The sequence below is a fragment of the Gallus gallus genome, chromosome 14 (assembly GCF_016699485.2).
Source record: "Gallus gallus isolate bGalGal1 chromosome 14, bGalGal1.mat.broiler.GRCg7b, whole genome shotgun sequence".
Classification (NCBI taxonomy): domain Eukaryota; kingdom Metazoa; phylum Chordata; class Aves; order Galliformes; family Phasianidae; genus Gallus; species Gallus gallus.
Window position 1 is genome coordinate 4,638,321 of NC_052545.1, and position 18,240 is coordinate 4,656,560.

At 41.7% G+C, this 18,240-nt stretch overlaps 1 protein-coding gene across 12 annotated transcripts in view; it reads left to right on the forward strand.

The window, feature by feature from the left end:
• USP22 (ubiquitin specific peptidase 22) overlaps positions 1–17,216 on the forward strand; it is an 87,915-nt gene extending 70,699 nt beyond the window's left edge. For all 12 annotated transcript variants that reach the window (XM_046901039.1, XM_025155364.3, XM_015294382.4 and 9 more), the window contains 7 exons: positions 6,111–6,216; positions 7,793–7,951; positions 8,740–8,866; positions 11,563–11,654; positions 13,173–13,235; positions 15,050–15,199; positions 16,592–17,216. In XM_046901039.1, the coding sequence (XP_046756995.1) occupies positions 6,111–6,216; positions 7,793–7,951; positions 8,740–8,866; positions 11,563–11,654; positions 13,173–13,235; positions 15,050–15,199; positions 16,592–16,634 (740 nt within the window). In that variant the 3' untranslated portion in view covers positions 16,635–17,216. The remainder of the gene's footprint in view (positions 1–6,110; positions 6,217–7,792; positions 7,952–8,739; positions 8,867–11,562; positions 11,655–13,172; positions 13,236–15,049; positions 15,200–16,591) is intronic.
• The last annotated feature ends 1,024 nt before the right edge of the window (positions 17,217–18,240 follow it).

Sequence of the window (18,240 nt, forward strand, 5' to 3'; positions counted from 1 at the left end):
CAAAACAAAAAAATTCCTTTGTCACTAAAAATAAGCTTTAAAGTACTCAAATTTCCTCTAGTGCTCTTAGAAAAAGCACTTAGAAGTTAGTGGTGTGGCTTGTCAGTGGACTATCAGAAAGAAGGCTGCTGCTGCTTCCTTGAAACGCTTTGAAGTCTTGCTTTTCTCTTTGAAGAGAGCCTTACACAGCAGCAGATGTGCTTGTTCAGTTTCAGAATAGGTGCCCTCCAAAAGAGCCTTCTCCAGAGCTAATGCTTCCAAGGAAAGGTGTCCACAGAGCAGTCTTTGTGTAATCATTAATATCTGTCATTTGACGATCACTAACAGAAATTGAGTAAGCTTAATGAAACGAGTGTTGAAGTGCTGTAAGGAGCAGAGTCAGTCCAGATACTCACCTCTCCAGCACTGTGTGTTAACAGTGAAGAAAACTCAGCTGCAAACAGAAGTGTTTTCTTCTTGCTGTAACATTTCTGAACTGTTGGCCTAACAAATCTTGAAGCTTTTTCACCTTCTCTGATACAAAATGATGCGTGTGTTTCTTGTATGCTTTCAAGATCAGTTTGTGAAGGAGTAATATTTTCTTAGAATTGTGAAGAAAAAACCTGCAACCGTAAATGTCCCTGAAACAGAAATAACCTGAAAAGAGTTTGTTTTTTCTTACACGTGTTTTGGCTTTAAATGAAGAATCTCTGGAGTTACCAACAAAACGGGGCTTTCTCAGCTGTATCTTTACTCTTCGTTCTGTTTGGCCACTCTGGTCCCGGTGAAGCTGAAGCTGTGAAGAAGATTTGTAGGACACCCTGGTTGGAAAGGGCATATGCACGTGCATGGATTGTTCTGCAGTTGGTTGGAGATCACAGATTTGTTGATAACACACAGTTTCATAGCGCTTTAAGTGAGCTCAGATTAGGTTTTTGAATCTCTAGCACTGAGGTCTTGTGGCTTGTGGGCACCACTGGCATTCAATACAAGGACTGGAGTTCAGTTATTTAATTAAAATCCTCGAGTTTGAGCTATTTGCATGAACGTAACTGCATTGTTACAGTGCTGCCAGTGGGAAGGTATTGTCACGAGATCCTTGACAGCTGTGCACCCAGGTTTTAGAACATCTGCTTCTGAAGAACTGGAGAGAGACTTGCATTAAACTATGGTAAATAACCTATGCCACATCAGAGCCATTTAAAAGAAGTGGTTGAGCAGTTGTGTGGGAACCAAACCAGTTCATGGAAACCAGAACTTCAAGTATGGTCATGATAAGGCACCTTTGGAATGAGCTGGTTATTCAGCTGCATGGTGAGACTGCTTGCCCACTTACATGCTGAGGCATGCAGGCAGACACACATGTAAAATGCACATATGAAAACATATTAGTAAGAATACATCCTAAAATTACTGTAAGCAGATAACGCTTTCTCTCCCAATGTTAAAGATTTGTTTTTATAGAATTAAAACACTTTTCAGGTTTACACTTCATAGCAGTCAAGTTCAGCAATTAGACACAGTGCAAGTTCAGCAATTAGACACAGTACTGTCATGGGGAAAATTGTGTTCAAAACCCCCTCTTCTGGACATCATCCATGTTCACCATGGATATAGGTGCATAAGTATATGAAAGTGCTCCTTATGTTAAGGATAAATACCTCATGATGCTGCTTTGGCTGATGCCAGTCATCACTTTTCCATTCCATTTACTTTGCTTTCCAGCAAATGCTGTAAAGCAAGTCAGAGAATGCTGTGAATTCTCATTATTGATCTGTCATTACCTAAATTTGGAAAATGCAGTTTTGTTGTGCATTAAAAGATAAGTTTTGTAATGCTGCATCCTACCAAACACAAAATGAACTGCCCTAAAATTTGTGTATGGGCTGGCCCAAGTAGTCACAAGAAAACTTGTATTCATGTGTGGATTTTCTGGGGTCCTTGTCTGCCTTTTGCTTGGCCACCCCTTCTATTTCAAGAAGAGTGTGAGGACAAGAGAGTAAACTCTGTTCTGTCTGCCTAATGTATATGCAAGGTACGTGCACCCTTTAAAACTGACAGGAATCTTCTTTCTTACTCTTTTTTTTTTTTTTAATGGTGACTGAGTAAATACTTAGTTTTAGTTAATTGTAGTTAAATTGTGAAGCTCAGGATTCCACGTAAACCACATCTCAGAGGTGATAGCTCTCCTGTGCTGACACAGTTGTGCTCAGCTGCAGCATCTATGCTGGCCACATTCTGATCTAACAGGGCTGCTCTGTGCTGTGCAGTGACACCAGGTATTTCTGAAGGAAAAGGGATGGAATCTGTAGTGCTCATGCATCATATATTTTCATTTCAACAGCTGGAAAAGGGTGACTTAACTGAAAAGTAATATTTTGGTGAGGAAAAAGGGGCTAAGCTGTTAATTCCTCTTTTCCCTACCATTAACCTACCTGTGCACGCGGTCTGTTCTTAAAAGCCTCCTCCAAGTGAAAATGCAATGTTTTTTCAATCTGAATTCTTCCAGCATTGCTACTGAAAGGTGCTGCTCAGGCTGTACCTACACCTTGTGCAGTTCAGTCTCTGGCTGGTTTATAGCACTCAGAGTTCTGCAGTGCCACTATACGTTGGCATTTGTGGTCCTGCTCCCCAGTAAAGCTTCAAAATGAGATTCAGAGCTCACTCTGCAGAAACGTATTAGTCTCTTTGCCAGAGCAATGCTGTGAAAAGCTTTGCTGTGTAGATGATGACCACCTTCTTTGTACTGGACCCTGCCCATTCACTTGGACTTCGGCATATGTTGAGTTTGATCTTTCAGATGCACAACAGCTTTGATTTTCAGCATCTGAATGTGTTGGGAATATAGAAGATGCTGAAATGATCAGGCGTTGATCTGTTGCTTCCTGCATGCATTCTTAGGCTGTGCAGTGAATAACACACACCAGATAACCTGCTCGTAGTGCGGGATCCTCCAGGAGTTCCAGGCTTCCTCATTTGTTACAGCAGTGTCTTGTAGGGCTGCATTTTAATCCCAAGCTTTATTCACCCAGTGCTACCCAGATCCCTCACAGCAACGACTGAAAGTGATGGTTTAAAGTTGGTCATTCCTCACTTATCTGCTTCTCGTGAAGCAGTTTGCGTTCATCTTTAACAAGCTCTGCTACAAAGCAAATCTGAAGCCTGGTGCTGAGGATCATGTCAGAAAGAGAATGCTGTGCTGAGATTTGGGAGCAAAGCAGCAGCCTGCGCTGTGCCTTCTGCAGGATATTCTTAGGAGCTGGTAAAGCATATGTCTGTGAAACATGTCATCTGCTGCAGCACATAGAAATTAATGTGTGCAGCGCTTTATGATGGAGAACAACGAGGACCTGTTCAGAACAGTGGGGACCGAAGCAAAGCAGAACAGTCAGCGCTTCTGTTTTTATGAACATCCCCATGTAAAATGTTACTCGTTTTTAATGCCTTTTTCTCCCTTAAGATATGGAAGCCAGAGGCGAAACTCATTTATCTCTATTTCAAAACCACACTCCAGGTTAAAAAGTAATCTGTGTATCTGTTTTTACCATTATTAATTATGATTTAACTTCAGTAGTATATCAAACATGTATGTATTTGAGCACAACTTCATGTGTTTGGTTATTGCGCAGGCACAGTAACACTTTGGTTTTTTAAAGTTCCATTTAATTTGAATTCAAGCTTTTAAACTAATTTTTCTTTCCTTCTCTTTACTACATTAGTATGTCTATTGGTGTAGTTTTGAGTTTAGTTTTAGACTTGTTCTTACCAATCCTTTGTAACAAGCTGCTGATTTCCTAGGAAGAATTATGAACAGCTTTAAAAATCAAACCTGAAAAGGTAAAACCAACTTTGTAAGGTAGAAATGTTGCAGGTAACCTTAACTTGAGCACAACGGCCTCACAGCTTCCAGTTCTCAGCTGCATAATATCCCTCCTCTCAGCATCTGTTCCATATTGACTAGTGCGAGTAGGTGGTAATCTGACTTCCCTCCCTCCTCCAACCGAATGTCATGGGAAACAATGTTGAGTGGGTAATGCCCTTCTGTTTTGCTGCGAACAGACTTGCAGGATATTCTTTTGAGACCCTCTCGTCACTGATGCTAATTGCCTTGTGTAATTGAAAAGGGAGCTCTTGCTCTCCCGGAGGCGGCGATGGCTGCCTATTACAGGTGCCCAGCAGGGACGTTACCTGCAGTCTGCTGATGCTCTCTGGATGCTCATTCTCTGCTTCTGCCCTCTCGCATAAGAGGGAAGGAATCAATCTCAAATGGTGAGATTACAGGAATGTAACGGTTGTTTTTTTTTAATGGAGCATTAAAAGCAAAGATAGAAAGCGTAGGGTTGTATATATTTTTAAATCCACGTGTAGTCTTTAAAGCTTATATGTGATCTTGTAAAGGTGAGGAATGTCTTGTTGGATCTGTGTGTGCACTCTCCGCTACCTTAGCATAATTCAGCCCTTCCTATGATCCTGAGGTCAGTGAGATTCAGCAGAAATGCTGTCCAAAAAGTGTCTGAGTCCAGGTCACCCCCACCTGGAAGCTTTTACATCTCAAATCTAATTGTAGAGCGTTTTGCTCAGGAGCCATTTTAAGGAAACAGTATGTGTTTCTTGGCAACTCAAACAGAAGTTGTAAAGCAGATGGATGAGAGCTTGGCTGAGGCGTTTAGGATCTAATTGACTCAGGTGGCCAACTGCCATTGGTAGGTGTCACCCATGTCGTTATTTCCATACTTAGGATCAGGTGGAGCCTCAGTCAGTAATGTCTTCCCACAAACTTCTGAAGAATCATATAGAAAAAAAGTTGTCCCTTCTTAAGACTGCTAAAGAATACTCCAGCAAAGAAAACCTTACATTGGTTTGTTTAGATGGTTTTGGACACACTTGTCTAGAAATTAATTACTTTTGAGTAATAGCTGTGATTTGAGGAGTCAGCAGCGTAGTATTTGATTTCTGAAATGGAAATACGTGGTAGTAAGTTAAAGGTCTCAGGGAAGCCAGCAGGACTCTGTTGTCTTAGCAGTTTCTGTTACAGGATATTGGAAGGCTTCTGAAAATGTACTTTGCAGAATAATCAGTTGCTGCTCTAAAATAATTTGTGTGCATCTGTTTGCAGAGCAAAACTGACTGCATCTAACCTACCTCAGGAAGTAAGTGTAAGTCTCAGAAATGAAAGGAGAAAAGTGTCACTCCTGTTTTACCTATGGAGAGTAGAAGAAACATGCTTCAAAGCTGAGAACTGTGCCAAGAAGTTATTGCTTATTTTCTTCATCCTCTGGTTAATCTGAGAAAGCTGAATTGGAGTTATCTCCGTGCTCATCATAAAAATGAATTGCTGTGCTCCTTAGACCTGCAGTGACAGTTCGTAGGGTTTGGAAGATAGGTGTGTGCCCATGGTATCCCTGGGGAAGTTAGAGGGTTGCTGTGTCTTTGAAGAATCTTTCCAGTTCTGATAAGGACATCTCTCATTTTCTGGCAGGTGAAAAATTGAATGGAAGGTAAATGCTGATGCTGAAAGCCCAGGGTGCAGGCAGCAGGCTGAAGGCTGGTGGTCTCAGCAGCACTCCTCCCCTGCACAGCCCTCAGAAGTTGAGGGTGGGAGTATTAAAAAGCAGCATTTGCTGATGTTTCTCCTCTGTGTTCATTTAGGAAAATAACAAAACTCTGTCTAAGCAGAAATTAATGCTTTGTGGTAAAGCTCTGACCATTTGGGTAGCTGCAAATGTTGCACGGTGGCCCTCTTAGTGAAGTTTAGAGAGTCGTTTTCATTAACCATTTTGGCAGTTCTTTCATCTTAGGAGCTGATCTTCACACCAGATAGCACAAAGCAAATCTCTGCAAAGGGAAACAGGGCTGTGCCATGAAAAGGGATTTGCTGACCACTGTAATAGCTTCACCTCTACAGGAGTTAACTGCATTTGGTCACCTTCTGATTCTCTTATATTTTTTGTAGTTCTCTTTCTGTATCCTCATTTTTATTTGCACGATGTTTTGAGGGTTCCATATTGTCTATGTGAACTTGCAGTATGTTTGAGTTTCATTATAAAGAGCAACTGGAGGCACATTCCAAGACAAACTACTATTCCCTAGGAGGGTTTTTGACTTCTCAGTCTGTGTTTGCATTCCTCCAGGTGATGATAATGGGAAGAAGGCCAACAACCCCAACCACTGTAACTGCATCATAGACCAAATCTTCACAGGCGGACTACAGTCTGATGTTACCTGTCAAGTCTGCCAGTAAGTGTTCTTATTCCAATTGTGTGCTCTGGTTTGAGGCTGCACGCTCTCTGGTGCAGCAGTGTACTGAGTTCTTTCTTGAGCATCTGAAAAGTAACAACAAAATTCTTGCAAGATGAGAACTGTGCAAATACAACATCAACTGAATGCAGTAGATTACCAGTTAACTATCATATACTAAGACATGCCAACAAAAGAAGGGTTCACAGGCTTAGGAATATACATTTCTTACTACTTTTAAAAGGTGTGCGATTTCTAGGTTTGTGAGAAAAAGACTTCCCAGATCTCTTTGGTTCCAGAAGTGTGCAACTGTCACTGCATTTGAAGAAAGTTCTGATATGCAACCATATTTTCCTTCAGTTAGAAGCCCCAGGTATCTTCAGGAGGGGTTTCAAAGAGGCTGATGTTAGGTGATTTCAGGCAGCAGCAAGTGAATGGCTTACAAGAGTAAGAAAAATTATATTTGTTGTACTGTGTACTGGAGCAAGCTGACTTGGTGTCACCACAGTTCACAAGTCAGAATTCCTGTTTTATAAACTTTTTTTTTGGCTTGTATTCTTCATAATTATCCGCAGTGTCCCATAGGTGGACAGTTGTGCTGTGCTTGGTTGAGTCTGTTTTTATTCTCAATTTCCTGGAGAGATTTGCAGGAGATTCGCTGTAGGAAAAAAGTATGAACTTACGTTCTTTGCCTGGTAGAGCTGCAGAATCCTTGTAGTGAAACACTTGAAGTGTTCTGACCTGATATTAACTTGGAAGAAACTTTAACAAAAGGAATTTTCTTTTAAAAATGGACAAGTTTTGCACAAATGAAGATAGAAGAAAAAAAAGGGCAGAATATTATAGGCTTGGTGAGATCTCCTCTCCTTCCAAAACAGTCTACTTTTAGAAGAGGAGAGATCTCAACAACAACAACAAAGCATAATGAATGCAATCAGAAAATGCTTCCAAGCTAGGGGCTTGAGTCAGTGCAGAATACAATTTTAAGCAGCTTTCTCCACAGTCTGGCTGTTGGCTTGCCTTCAGCTGTCTTCTACAGAAATTTGAGAACATTAACACTTCTTGATGCAGTTACTCTTTAGCCTCTCAAACTCCAAAAGCTACAAGAGATTGTCATTTGAAGCTGCAAAGCTTAATTCACTGCAGTACTGTGTGGCAAAAATATTTGGCCCTCTTTTTAAGTGCCTTTCAGCACCACCTTCCATGTCTTGAGCAGTGCACCAACCTTCTGAACTTGTAGAACTGCATGTAACTGGCACTGTTGATGTTAGCTGGTAGTATGAACAGAGCATCTGTGTCTAAGTAACCCAACTGGATCACAAGTAAACATAGTTTGCATTGAAATTCATTTCCTACAACACAGAAAAGTAATGAATTGTGGGAAAACACTCTGGAGCAGCTATATATGTGTGTGTATATATATATATATATTTTGTCATCTTTGAGTGCCCTCTAGGGGTGATGTAGATCCCATAGTTCTTAAGAGTAAATATCTGGTTGGAGTGTACTCTCAAGTGAGGGAACCCATTCATTTTACTTCCTTCAAGTATGTATTAAACTCCTTTCTTTTTCATAGTGGTGTTTCCACAACGATAGACCCATTTTGGGACATCAGTTTGGATTTGCCAGGCTCCTCCACCCCGTTCTGGCCTCTGAGTCCAGGGAGTGATGGCAGTGTCGTAAATGGGGAAAGCCATGTATCAGGCACCACCACTCTCACAGACTGCTTGCGAAGGTATGAATTGAGACAAATTCAATTTTGGTGGGGTAAAAAGCATTTGGCTTCATTCTCTTCTCCACAGGTGGCAGTGAACAATGGGAGTAAGTGATGCTTTGTCATGGCATAATCCCCAGACAGCATGTTACATGTATTTCAGGTTTTGCACAAGGCGAAGTGAGAAAGGAATAGAAGAGGGCCTAACAGAACAGAGGGCCTAACAATGAGCAATCAAATCCAGTTGCCACGTGATGCAAAAAGATAAATTTTACAGTGCCTGCTGCAGGCACTGTGGCTTTACATGGTTGAAAACAGCAGTGTCTGTCTCCATGTCATCTGAGCTTTGACCCTGGCCCTGGAGGGCTACAGGCACAGAGTGTCCTGCAGAACAGTGTGCAGCTGAGCGCAGAAGTCTGTCTTTTTGCTTCAGAATTTCCAGATCATTGTTTTTTGTTTTGAAAGCAGTAGATTTTTGCTGTCCATCTGAAAATTAGCTGTCTTGTGGAAGGAGGCAAATGAACATTTAGCTCCTTTCTTAGTTGCTGATGCACTTCGGTGCAATCTGCCCAAGTAGGGCAGTGATAAATGTCCAATTGGGGTATCTGAACTGTAGCAGTTAACCTGAATACCTCTGATAATGATGGTGTGTTTTTTTTAAATTCTTTCCCCAAAATGTCACTTAAAAGCCATGAAAGGCTTCTGTTGAGGTGCTGGAGAGATGCAAGTAACAGTGAAAAGTGATTTCAGCATGTGTGAAAAAGTCTGATCGTATTGTGCATCCTTTTGCTTTTTAATGTATTTTTCAGGTTTACAAGGCCAGAACATCTAGGAAGCAGTGCCAAAATCAAATGTAGTGGTTGCCATAGCTACCAGGAATCTACCAAACAACTCACTATGAAGAAATTACCCATTGTGGCCTGTTTTCATCTCAAAGTAAGTTCACAGGGGGCAGACAGAGCTCAGGATGTTTATTCCTCTTTCAAAGGATGAGATAGGAGATGTGTCCAGGAATTTATCTTTCACTGGCTCTTCTTTTATTGTATCAATTAATATGAAGAACAAGTTGCATGCCTAGCTAGATGTTCTGTTAAGATACCATTATATTACCTGTCGTGTAGCTTTGCAGTACATCTCTGGGAACCTAACAAGAATCTAGAACTGAAGTGGAAGGGCTAGTGTGATACCTGAACGAGCCTAAAAGCCAGTCTCCAGTAATGCTTATTCATTCTGCACAGTAACATTTTTATGCTTCTACTCGAAGGATGCCTCAGAGAAAGCTCTGTGCTGAAGGGAAAGCGTGCAGAAGTTGTAGTGAGGAAGGATTCTTTTATCTTCCCAACTAATTCACTGAAGATTACTCTTCAGCATTTCCAGTCCAAATTATGTCAGATGGGAGATGTGTTATAGTTGGTGCCCTCAGCTTGTTAAGTCCTGTGTGATTTATGTCTTAAATAAAAAGAGCATGACTGTGGTGCAAAGGAAGCATCCATCATAGAGGATGACTGCCATTCTGTATCAGCAGGCAAAGGGTCCTTGAAAAGTGATGCCGTGGGCCTCTATGGGAGCAGCCATCACGTAATTGCATCTTTAATCTGCATGAGCTTTTCAGATGCAGACCTCAGGTCCTGAGTGTCTCCTGGGACAGAATGGCAGAGTCCCATCATTGCTAGGCAGCAACTGATGATCCCTGTCCTCAGCTCTTGCAACTGCCTATCTGGAGATAGTAGTATCAAGTACACTACATAAAGGAAAGCAGTATTTTACCCATGGCCATGGCAACTGGAAACATTTTGAACAGCAGCCTCTGTGCTGTGTACCAGTGAAGGCTTCTACTGCTTCACTTTCCACCCTTTTCTCCATATGCTTCTTGTGGCTAATAAACTTTTAGATGATTTCTAGGCTTTGAACTTCGGTGAAACATGTGAGTAGCTTCAACGGTTTAGGAAATAGGCCTTTATCTCATACTTGTCATGGCAAAGCAAATGCTGGATTTTGCTGTAGCAAGCAGATGTTTTCTCAGGTTCATTTTCCAGCAGTCTCTAAGCTAGTTCAGTGCAATTCATACTGGAAAATCTAATATTCTCTGTAACTGTGGTGTCATTGTCATGCTGAGCAACTCACAAATTGTATTCAAGAAATGACTATAGCTTGGAACTGCTGAATGACATAACAACTCCATATCTGCGTAGCAGCAATTTAACATTAATTTTCAAAGTCTGGCTCATGAAAACATGGGATGCCACAGGAAGGTCTGCATTCATGAGAAGAGCTTGATTCTGCTTTCCCGTAGCGAAAGGGTAGCACAGGTGGGAAGAATTCCCACTTCTGTGACTTACTGGTCTTTTAAGGCTGTTTGGGACAATCGTGCCTCCAGGTGGTCATCCCCATAAATACCAGCATTCCCTCAGTTACATCCTCCACATTAACCAAGGCAGCACACAGTGTGAGAAGCCAAATCAGTACCCTGAGTGGAATAGTCACACTGTTCCTTTGTCTTTCTGCTGCTGGTCATGCTCTTCCTGAAGGCAGTTCCTGCATGGCTGGCTTGAGGTTGTAAGAGTTTTTAGCTGGCTGCTTGGCTTTTGATTTTGTTTTGTTGTTGTTGTTGTTAGTTTTTGAGAAAGAGTTTTGGGGGGTGGGTTATTTCCTCCTTTTTTTCCTTTTTTTTTTTTTTTTTCTTTAATGCAGAGTGGTTGGCAAGGTGTGTAGGTGATTCTGCCCTTTGGACAAGGTAGTATCAATATGCTAAACCCCCTCCGGTCTGATGCAGAATGACTGAAGGTGTTTTTGAAAATAAATTATTTTTTCTGAGTGATGGTGTTTGCATCCAAAATGCAAATTTCATTTCATGTTTTGAAGCAAAAGAGAAACACAAAAGATAAGAATTCTGGAAGTCTTCACTTTTCACGTCTGGATCTGTTGCTAGGGAATTGTAATGGCACCACAATTGGAAAATAATTAACTAGAAGTGTAAATAGAGCAGAATTTCTGAGAAATGGAGAGGAAAGCTGCCTCCAAATAGAAACTCATTCATGCCTTTCTGCTGTTTGTTCCCGTTTCTATTTAGTGCTCAATCGACAAGATGAGGAAAGGGTGGTGGGTGCTGCAGGCTGCTTTTGGCTGAGGGACTTGACTTGTGTCATTTGAGATGATTGGATGGGTGGATTGAATGTGTGAATCTGATAGCAAGCTTTTACTGTCACCAGTTTTGTGTGCTGATGTAGGCAGCAGCTGCAGTGCATTCGAATAGCGCATAGTAGAACTGAACGCTGCTTTGCTTAAGGGCTGTGTTTGCTGTCTTTTCAGTGTATTTTTGAACATCAGCTGGGAATAAATTTGTGTGGATAGACACTAAGATAAACAATCTAATAAATAGTGTTTTATTTTCCTTCCACAAATATTGACTTATTTTCCTAGTAGAACATGTTCTAGGGTTTACCTGGGGGACCCCTGTCCAGCCAGCTGGTAGAAAAAATCTGGGGGTGTCCTTAGCTGCTGACTGCTGATATGCTTTTGTGTTACCGTACCTAAGCTTAGGACATCTGTAATGGAGAGATTTATAATAGAGTCATTTATAATAGAGAGGTCTGTCTATCTCAAAAGAAAAAACTCTTCCACTTTGTCCCCAGCGGTTTGAACACTCAGCCAAACTGAGGCGAAAGATCACTACGTATGTCTCATTTCCACTGGAGCTGGACATGACACCATTCATGGCTTCCAGGTATGTACCAAGTTCTAAATCACCCGAACACCTGGATGGAACCTTACCAGTTCCATACACATGCATCATGAAACATCCTTGAATCGAGCTTATAGAGCAGTATGTGTAATGGTACGTCCACTGTAAGCTTCTTCTTGAAATGTATATCTTTCCTAAGCTAATTGTAGATTAAGTATTGAGTTTTGTGTGTCAGAAAGGACTTAATATTTCAACTTTTTTTTTTTTTTTTAATTAACACATGTTATGTTTTCTCTTGCATATTAAATTTGTAGATTCAGATTCATTGTTGCTTCAGACTTTTAAGTCCTGTACTCTGGTCCCCATGACCTGAGAGCCCACTGAGCAGTCATCTCATGTCACAGCTGGTGCTCTGCAGTTTAGATGCAACCCAGTGCCCAGCCGGACATCTCTAAGGCTATAAAAATCTTTCCTCTCTATTCCTGTGCACTTGCAAACCTGGTTTGGTTGGTTGGTTTGTACCTTCAACTTGTTTGTTTTTGTTTTTGCTTTTTTTTTTAAGAAGGCTTCAAGAAAAGCACATGGTTCAGGTTGAAACAGGTGTTTCTAATCTGTATTTAAGCAAACAGGAAGGCTTCTCCCACCTCCCAAGTTTGGAAGAGACAGAATGTTTATATTGAACAAAACTGTAAAGTGTTTCCTTCCATAAGGAAGAAATTTAATCAGCTCAGCTAACGAGTATTTATCAGATATTCCCTTCAAATATACAAGACGACGTTCAGATTTAATTTGTATCCAAAGCAATGCAGAAAGCCCCAAAACGTGACATCTCTGAACACAATATCTATTTGATACTGAAATGTTCGTAGTAATTTCAGACTTTTTCCCTGAAGAAAAATAGATCCTTCTTCTAGGAGAGAAAGGAGAGCCCTGAAGCTCTGTTAAATACTGTTATATTAAGAATATATGGTTTGTTCCAGTCTGTTCTGGAGATTTGAAGACTTTTCTGTTCCTCTGTGGTGAATTCTCTATGGAGAGAACAGGCTCTGCTGATGAAAGTTATCAAGCATAATGGAATATAGAGGGGATAATCAGGAGGCATAGCTCAGTAATCTGAATTTCATCGCCTATGAAATCAACAGCATAATCCTATTGCTGCTGTCAAAACACAAAATGAATTTACAAGTCAGAGCTGGGATGATTGACCCATCAGAGGATAAGGGATCGATGTAATTAGATATTTTAGCAGGTCTAAAATACAAATTGTTTCTTAACCATTTTTAAAGCTTTCTGGATAGGACATTTGACGTAAACAGATCTGTATTTGCAGCACCAAAGCCCTGACTGGCAGGAGAAATGGTGCTTCCTATGTAGCGTTACTGCAAGAACAAATAAAGCATCTTTAGCATCCTAATCAGCAGCCCTTCTCTGCTGCTAAGCAGCACTGTGCTTTTGAATTAGGACCTGGATTGAGCAACCATGCTGTTACATGTAAAACCTATTTCCTGGGTTTGGGGAACCACTGCTTTAAGTGACTGAATTTTTGTGTGTGTGTTGCAGTAAAGAGAGCAGAATGAACGGGCAGTACCAGCAGCCGACGGATAGTCTAAACAATGATAATAAGTAAGTGGTACATTCCATGACTCCTACTGTGAAGGGTGTAGTTGGCTTCTAGCAGGAGATATACAGCCTGCTGCATATCCTGCAGCACAGAGTGCGTTACCGCGTTTGACAGCACAGTAAGTGGAAGTGTTGCAAAATCAAGCTTGGTTTGCCGTGATTGCATTCCCTTTCTTGGGCTTGTGGCAGCTAATTTACCGATCTGATGATGGTAACCCCACTAATTGATCTGTGGACAAAATCAGCAGTTACAGTTCCAATACCCAAAGGGGTGCGTGCTGCCTTTAAATGTTCCTGTTTCTGTTGCAATAACAAAAACAAGTCCCAGAGGGCTGAAAGTAAGCTCTGATGACTTCAGTAATCAGGCATGGATTCTAGTCAGAGTAACAAAGTGGCTGATACGGGACTTGCTAAAGAATTTAGAGGAGAGTAATTGAAACCAATAGACTTAGCTATATGGAAAAAGAGACACTGAGACAAACTTCTTTAAAATAAGGTTGCAGGTTCAGTTGCTGCAGTCATGCGCTAATGTTGTGGATTTAAATTCCTCAGTGAATTCCTCAGATTTCTTGTGGCACTGAAAGTTTCATTAAGAAACTGGAATCATGCAGCAGATTTTAACAAAAGCCAGCAGCTAACTGGGTCTTAGCACAGTTGTCACAGAAGCAGATACCAGTCACGTGTGCTCCAAATGGTCCTAAAGGGACTGACTCATCAGATTTATGAAGGAAAACAGAATTGATCACTGTCGAGGACTGCACATGACATAGGTTGAAGAAGTTGTTAACGAAGAAGAAGAAAAGGTGATGAGGTAACAGCAGAGGTGTCTGAGTTGCTCATCATGCTGCGTGCCAGTAAACTGCTGTGGCAATCCTAGAATCCACCATGCAGGGCGAGATGAAGGACTCATCTCAGAAGAGGATGACTCGGAGACATCTGCAGCTCTGTGGGCACTCAGCTGGAGTAGGAGCCATACTGCAGCACTGCTGTCAAAAGAGTTCTGTAGATTTTGAAGATAAGTAGGACAGTATCAAGGGAGATTAGCGAGATTATTTTACCATTGTGCAGCTGTGTTTGTATGTAGGTTGGAGGGATAGTGTTGTAAGAAAGAGGTAAAGTAGAGAACGTTCCAGAAAGAGCCACAAGTATGTTCATGGGAGGGAGCAAAATCTTAGAGCAAAGAAATTAAAGGCAGCCTGATCAGTGTGTCAGTACCTTTCTTTCATACAGAGATGTCTGCTGGTTTTCAGGCTAGCAAACAAATGCACAGGAACATCTAGAAGGTGGAAGTAGAGGCTGAATATAATTTAATATAATATAATATCTAGTGTTTCAAAAGAGGTACAGGCTTTCCAAATTAGGGATAATTAATCAGTATAGCAATTTATCACTGGAAATACTGGAAAGATTGGCTAAACTGAAGACTACCTCCTCTCCTACCCCTCGAGTGTTTTTTCTGGCTCACTTGAGTTAACTAGTTCAGTAGAGGAAGGCAGAACGTGACTAGATAGCAGTCTTCTGTGGGGATGCATGAACTTTCATGTATTTTAGAAGAAAAATCTTCAGTAGGTTGTGTTGGTGAAGCTGATGGCTGTCATCAGAAGGGACTGCTGCAGTAGGAGCAGGAAGAAACACGTTCCCTTTCCCTGGGCAGGGATAGCCTCTTCCCAGTTAATGTTAAGAGCTGGTGTTTTATTAATGGATACAATCCTTTACTGTTTCAGTATGTATTTATGAACTTAAGCTTTTGCCTCTTTAAAATGTCAAATATTTTTGCCCTTCTGATCCACGTATTGATTGACTCTTCTCTGTTCCAGGTATTCCTTGTTTGCAGTAGTTAATCACCAGGGAACTTTGGAGAGTGGGCACTATACCAGCTTCATCCGGCAGCACAAGGACCAGTGGTTCAAGTGTGATGATGCCATTATCACCAAGGCTAGCATTAAGGATGTACTAGACAGTGAAGGGTAAGTGAACTGTGTGCAGTTTGTGGTGCCACAGGGTAAGAAGGACATAAAGCTATCAGACAGCCCAAAGGAATTGGTCTCAATCCTCGTGAATCCCTTCCAACTCAGGGTGTTCTGTGGTTTGATGATCTGAGGAAATCACTGAGGATTGGGATACATTTCAAGAATAAGGTTAACTTAAAAAGTGAAGTCTTCATTTTGGCATTTTCAACTATGGGCTTGCTACAGGAAAGATAAGCCTGTTTGGGTTTTGTTTTAATTATTCATGACATTTATGTTAATTCCTGCAGGCACAGATGTTCAGCCTGCAATATTTTAGACAGATTTTCCTTTTTTGAACTTCAACTGGGAAGTAAAAAAAAAAAAAAAGAGAGTCTCCTGTGATATCTGAATTTTGCTTTGGTCAAATCATTTAATGCTAACTTACGCTTCGAGGTCAGCAGAAGAAGTAAGTTTGTCTTTATTGAATAACGAGGGGCCAGCTTTGTCCCTGGGATGGGCTACGTCTCTGGAGGGAGCTGCCATAGGCAGTGAGAAGAGGATCTACAACACTGCACTACAACCACTGCACATCAGGCTCATTGCGGGCTGGTTTGGTCTCTGGTCCCGTTTTCCCTGGTTCAGATGAGGGCTGACACTGAGTAGACCTGCGCTGTGCAAGGGAAGCTCCATAGGACTGGACACAGAACAGTACTAACTGGAAAGTCCACTAATTGCTTTGAAGCATTTTGGCCGAGTTGTGTGGTGAGCCTGTCAGTGTCTGGTGTGCAAAGAGAGCACAGAGATCAGTGTGCTACCTGCTAGCATACCTGCACAAGGGCTGGATTCTGTTACGTAGCAGTACACATACAGTAATTAAGGACAGGAAGAATTCTGTCCTGCTAAAACACCAGATTTGAGTACAGATTGAGACATATATGAGTCATGTTTGATTGGGACATGGGAGTTTTCACCCACGTGCCTGGTTCTTTCTGTTTGTCAGATAAATGGCAGACAGTTTGTGGTATTCTGATGTCTGCTGCTCTGGTTATGGGAGTCTAAAGGAACAGTTGCATCTTAAAGCACCGCAGTTATAAGTTATGCCATGATGTGTTCGATGGATGAGCATCAACACTGTCCCATCTTCCAGAGCTTCCAGGTTCTAAGTAGGTTTAGCACAGCACGACCGTTTGACTGATGGACAGATGTTCCCTTCCCCGAGTCACTGGTGAGATTGTTACAGCTGCCTTCCCTCCTTCTCCTGTGGGGAGCTGGCACATCCCTGGAGTTGCTTCAATTTGAAAAAGAATAACAACATCAATAGCTCTCATTTTTTACGGTTGCATCCATGGAAATACTGATCTGCTATGATGCGCAGCACAAAGCTGAAACTGTACCTCTGCTTTCTTGCAGATATTTGCTGTTCTATCACAAACAGTTCCTGGAGTATGAATAGCCTTATCCAGCAGCTTGTCAGATATAAACAAGGAAGAAAATAAGCAAGCCTTCTGAATCGACACACAAACCTACCTGAAATAAAAAGACCCATTAAAAAACAACTAGCACTGAGCTGTAACAGGACCTACTTGACACTGGCTCCAAGCCTGGCGGAGTGAGAAATGAACAATGTCCAACGTGTATGCGGTCCCACAAGGACAGAAAGGGGGAAAAAGGAGGCTGCAGTCAGTCACTTATCAGAGGAAATATACAATGAAAGGAATGCTCTGGGTGGGGGAAATGGGAGCGGAGGAGTCCGGGCACTGGTACATGTTCCTCCAAAACGTGTGTGGGAAGGCAAGGGGGTGTACTCTCATCTCCATAAAGCATCTTCTCCATTGGTGCTTCAGCTCCAACGACCAATCATATAACAGTTAAAATTAAAAAAAAAAAAAAAAAAAAAAAATCCCAAGCCCATTTTTTATGCATATGGATCTGAAAGCAGTAGAGTGGAGGAGGAAGGAATGACACAACTAAAGGACTTTGCAAGTATCTTTTTATTTGTGAATTTTAGTTATTAAATAAATACAGTATGAAACTATTAGGCTCTTTTTTTTCCACCACCAAAAGAAATCCTGAATTGTGGAACTGAAGCTGCAGTACAGACAGGTTTCCAAGCATGCCTGCTTGCACAGGTAATGTTCAATGCCATCGGACTGCTCATCCAAAGCATCAGCACAGATTGGTTTCTGTTTGAGCCCTTTGTTTTGTTTTGTTTTCTATAAATAGCTATTTTCTTAATTTTTTCCCTTTATTCCCTTTTTTTTTTTTTTTTTTTTCACGAGAATGAAATTCATAAATGCAACCATCAGTAAAAATGACTGAATTGGTGTGTTTATACTGTAAGAGTGGTCTGGGTTCTTCTTTTTAAAACGTTGTGGATGCTTGAATTTCTCAAAATCACTTGTTTTGTTATTGCTGGTTTTGGTTGATGCGTTTTGGTTTTGGTTTTTTTTTCCCTGTTGCTTTCCAAAGGCGTTTATCTGTGTGATACTTGGAAGAACCTCGGTATTGACAAATGTACCATCTGTTGGAAATGGTTGCTGCTGGGGGCAGCAGCGAGCGATAGATCTGCTGCTATTGAGCACTTCTGCAGTGCACTGGGTTTTTAAGTAAACAACACGTTTTCCTGGTATGTGCTAGGCTGGTATTGGTTCCTTGTACCCTCCCACTTGTATTAACTCCTCGCGTGCTCTTTGCAGCCTCCCTCTCTGTGCCCTTAGCTCACGGCAGCTGGTGCGCCAGCTTGCTTTTGCTTTGTCACAAATGCAGTTTTGTTCCCTTTTCTCTCCCCTTTGAAGCAGCTCGTTGGCCCGCCTGGATAGCAGCAGTGACTGCTGGTGTGCCCTGTCTTGCTCCCAAGAGGCTGGGCTGCGGATTGAATTGCAGCCCATGAGAGAAGCCATTCAGAACGCAGAGTTTAAAAGAGCAAAAATAGCATTGCTCTCTCTTCCTTACGGAGCCTGGAGAGAGCTGTATGGAGCGTTAGGCACCGCGTACATTGGTGTAAGGGCCCCACCAAAACAGCCCTGAGCCCTGTGTGTGTATCCAGGCTGCCAATGCTC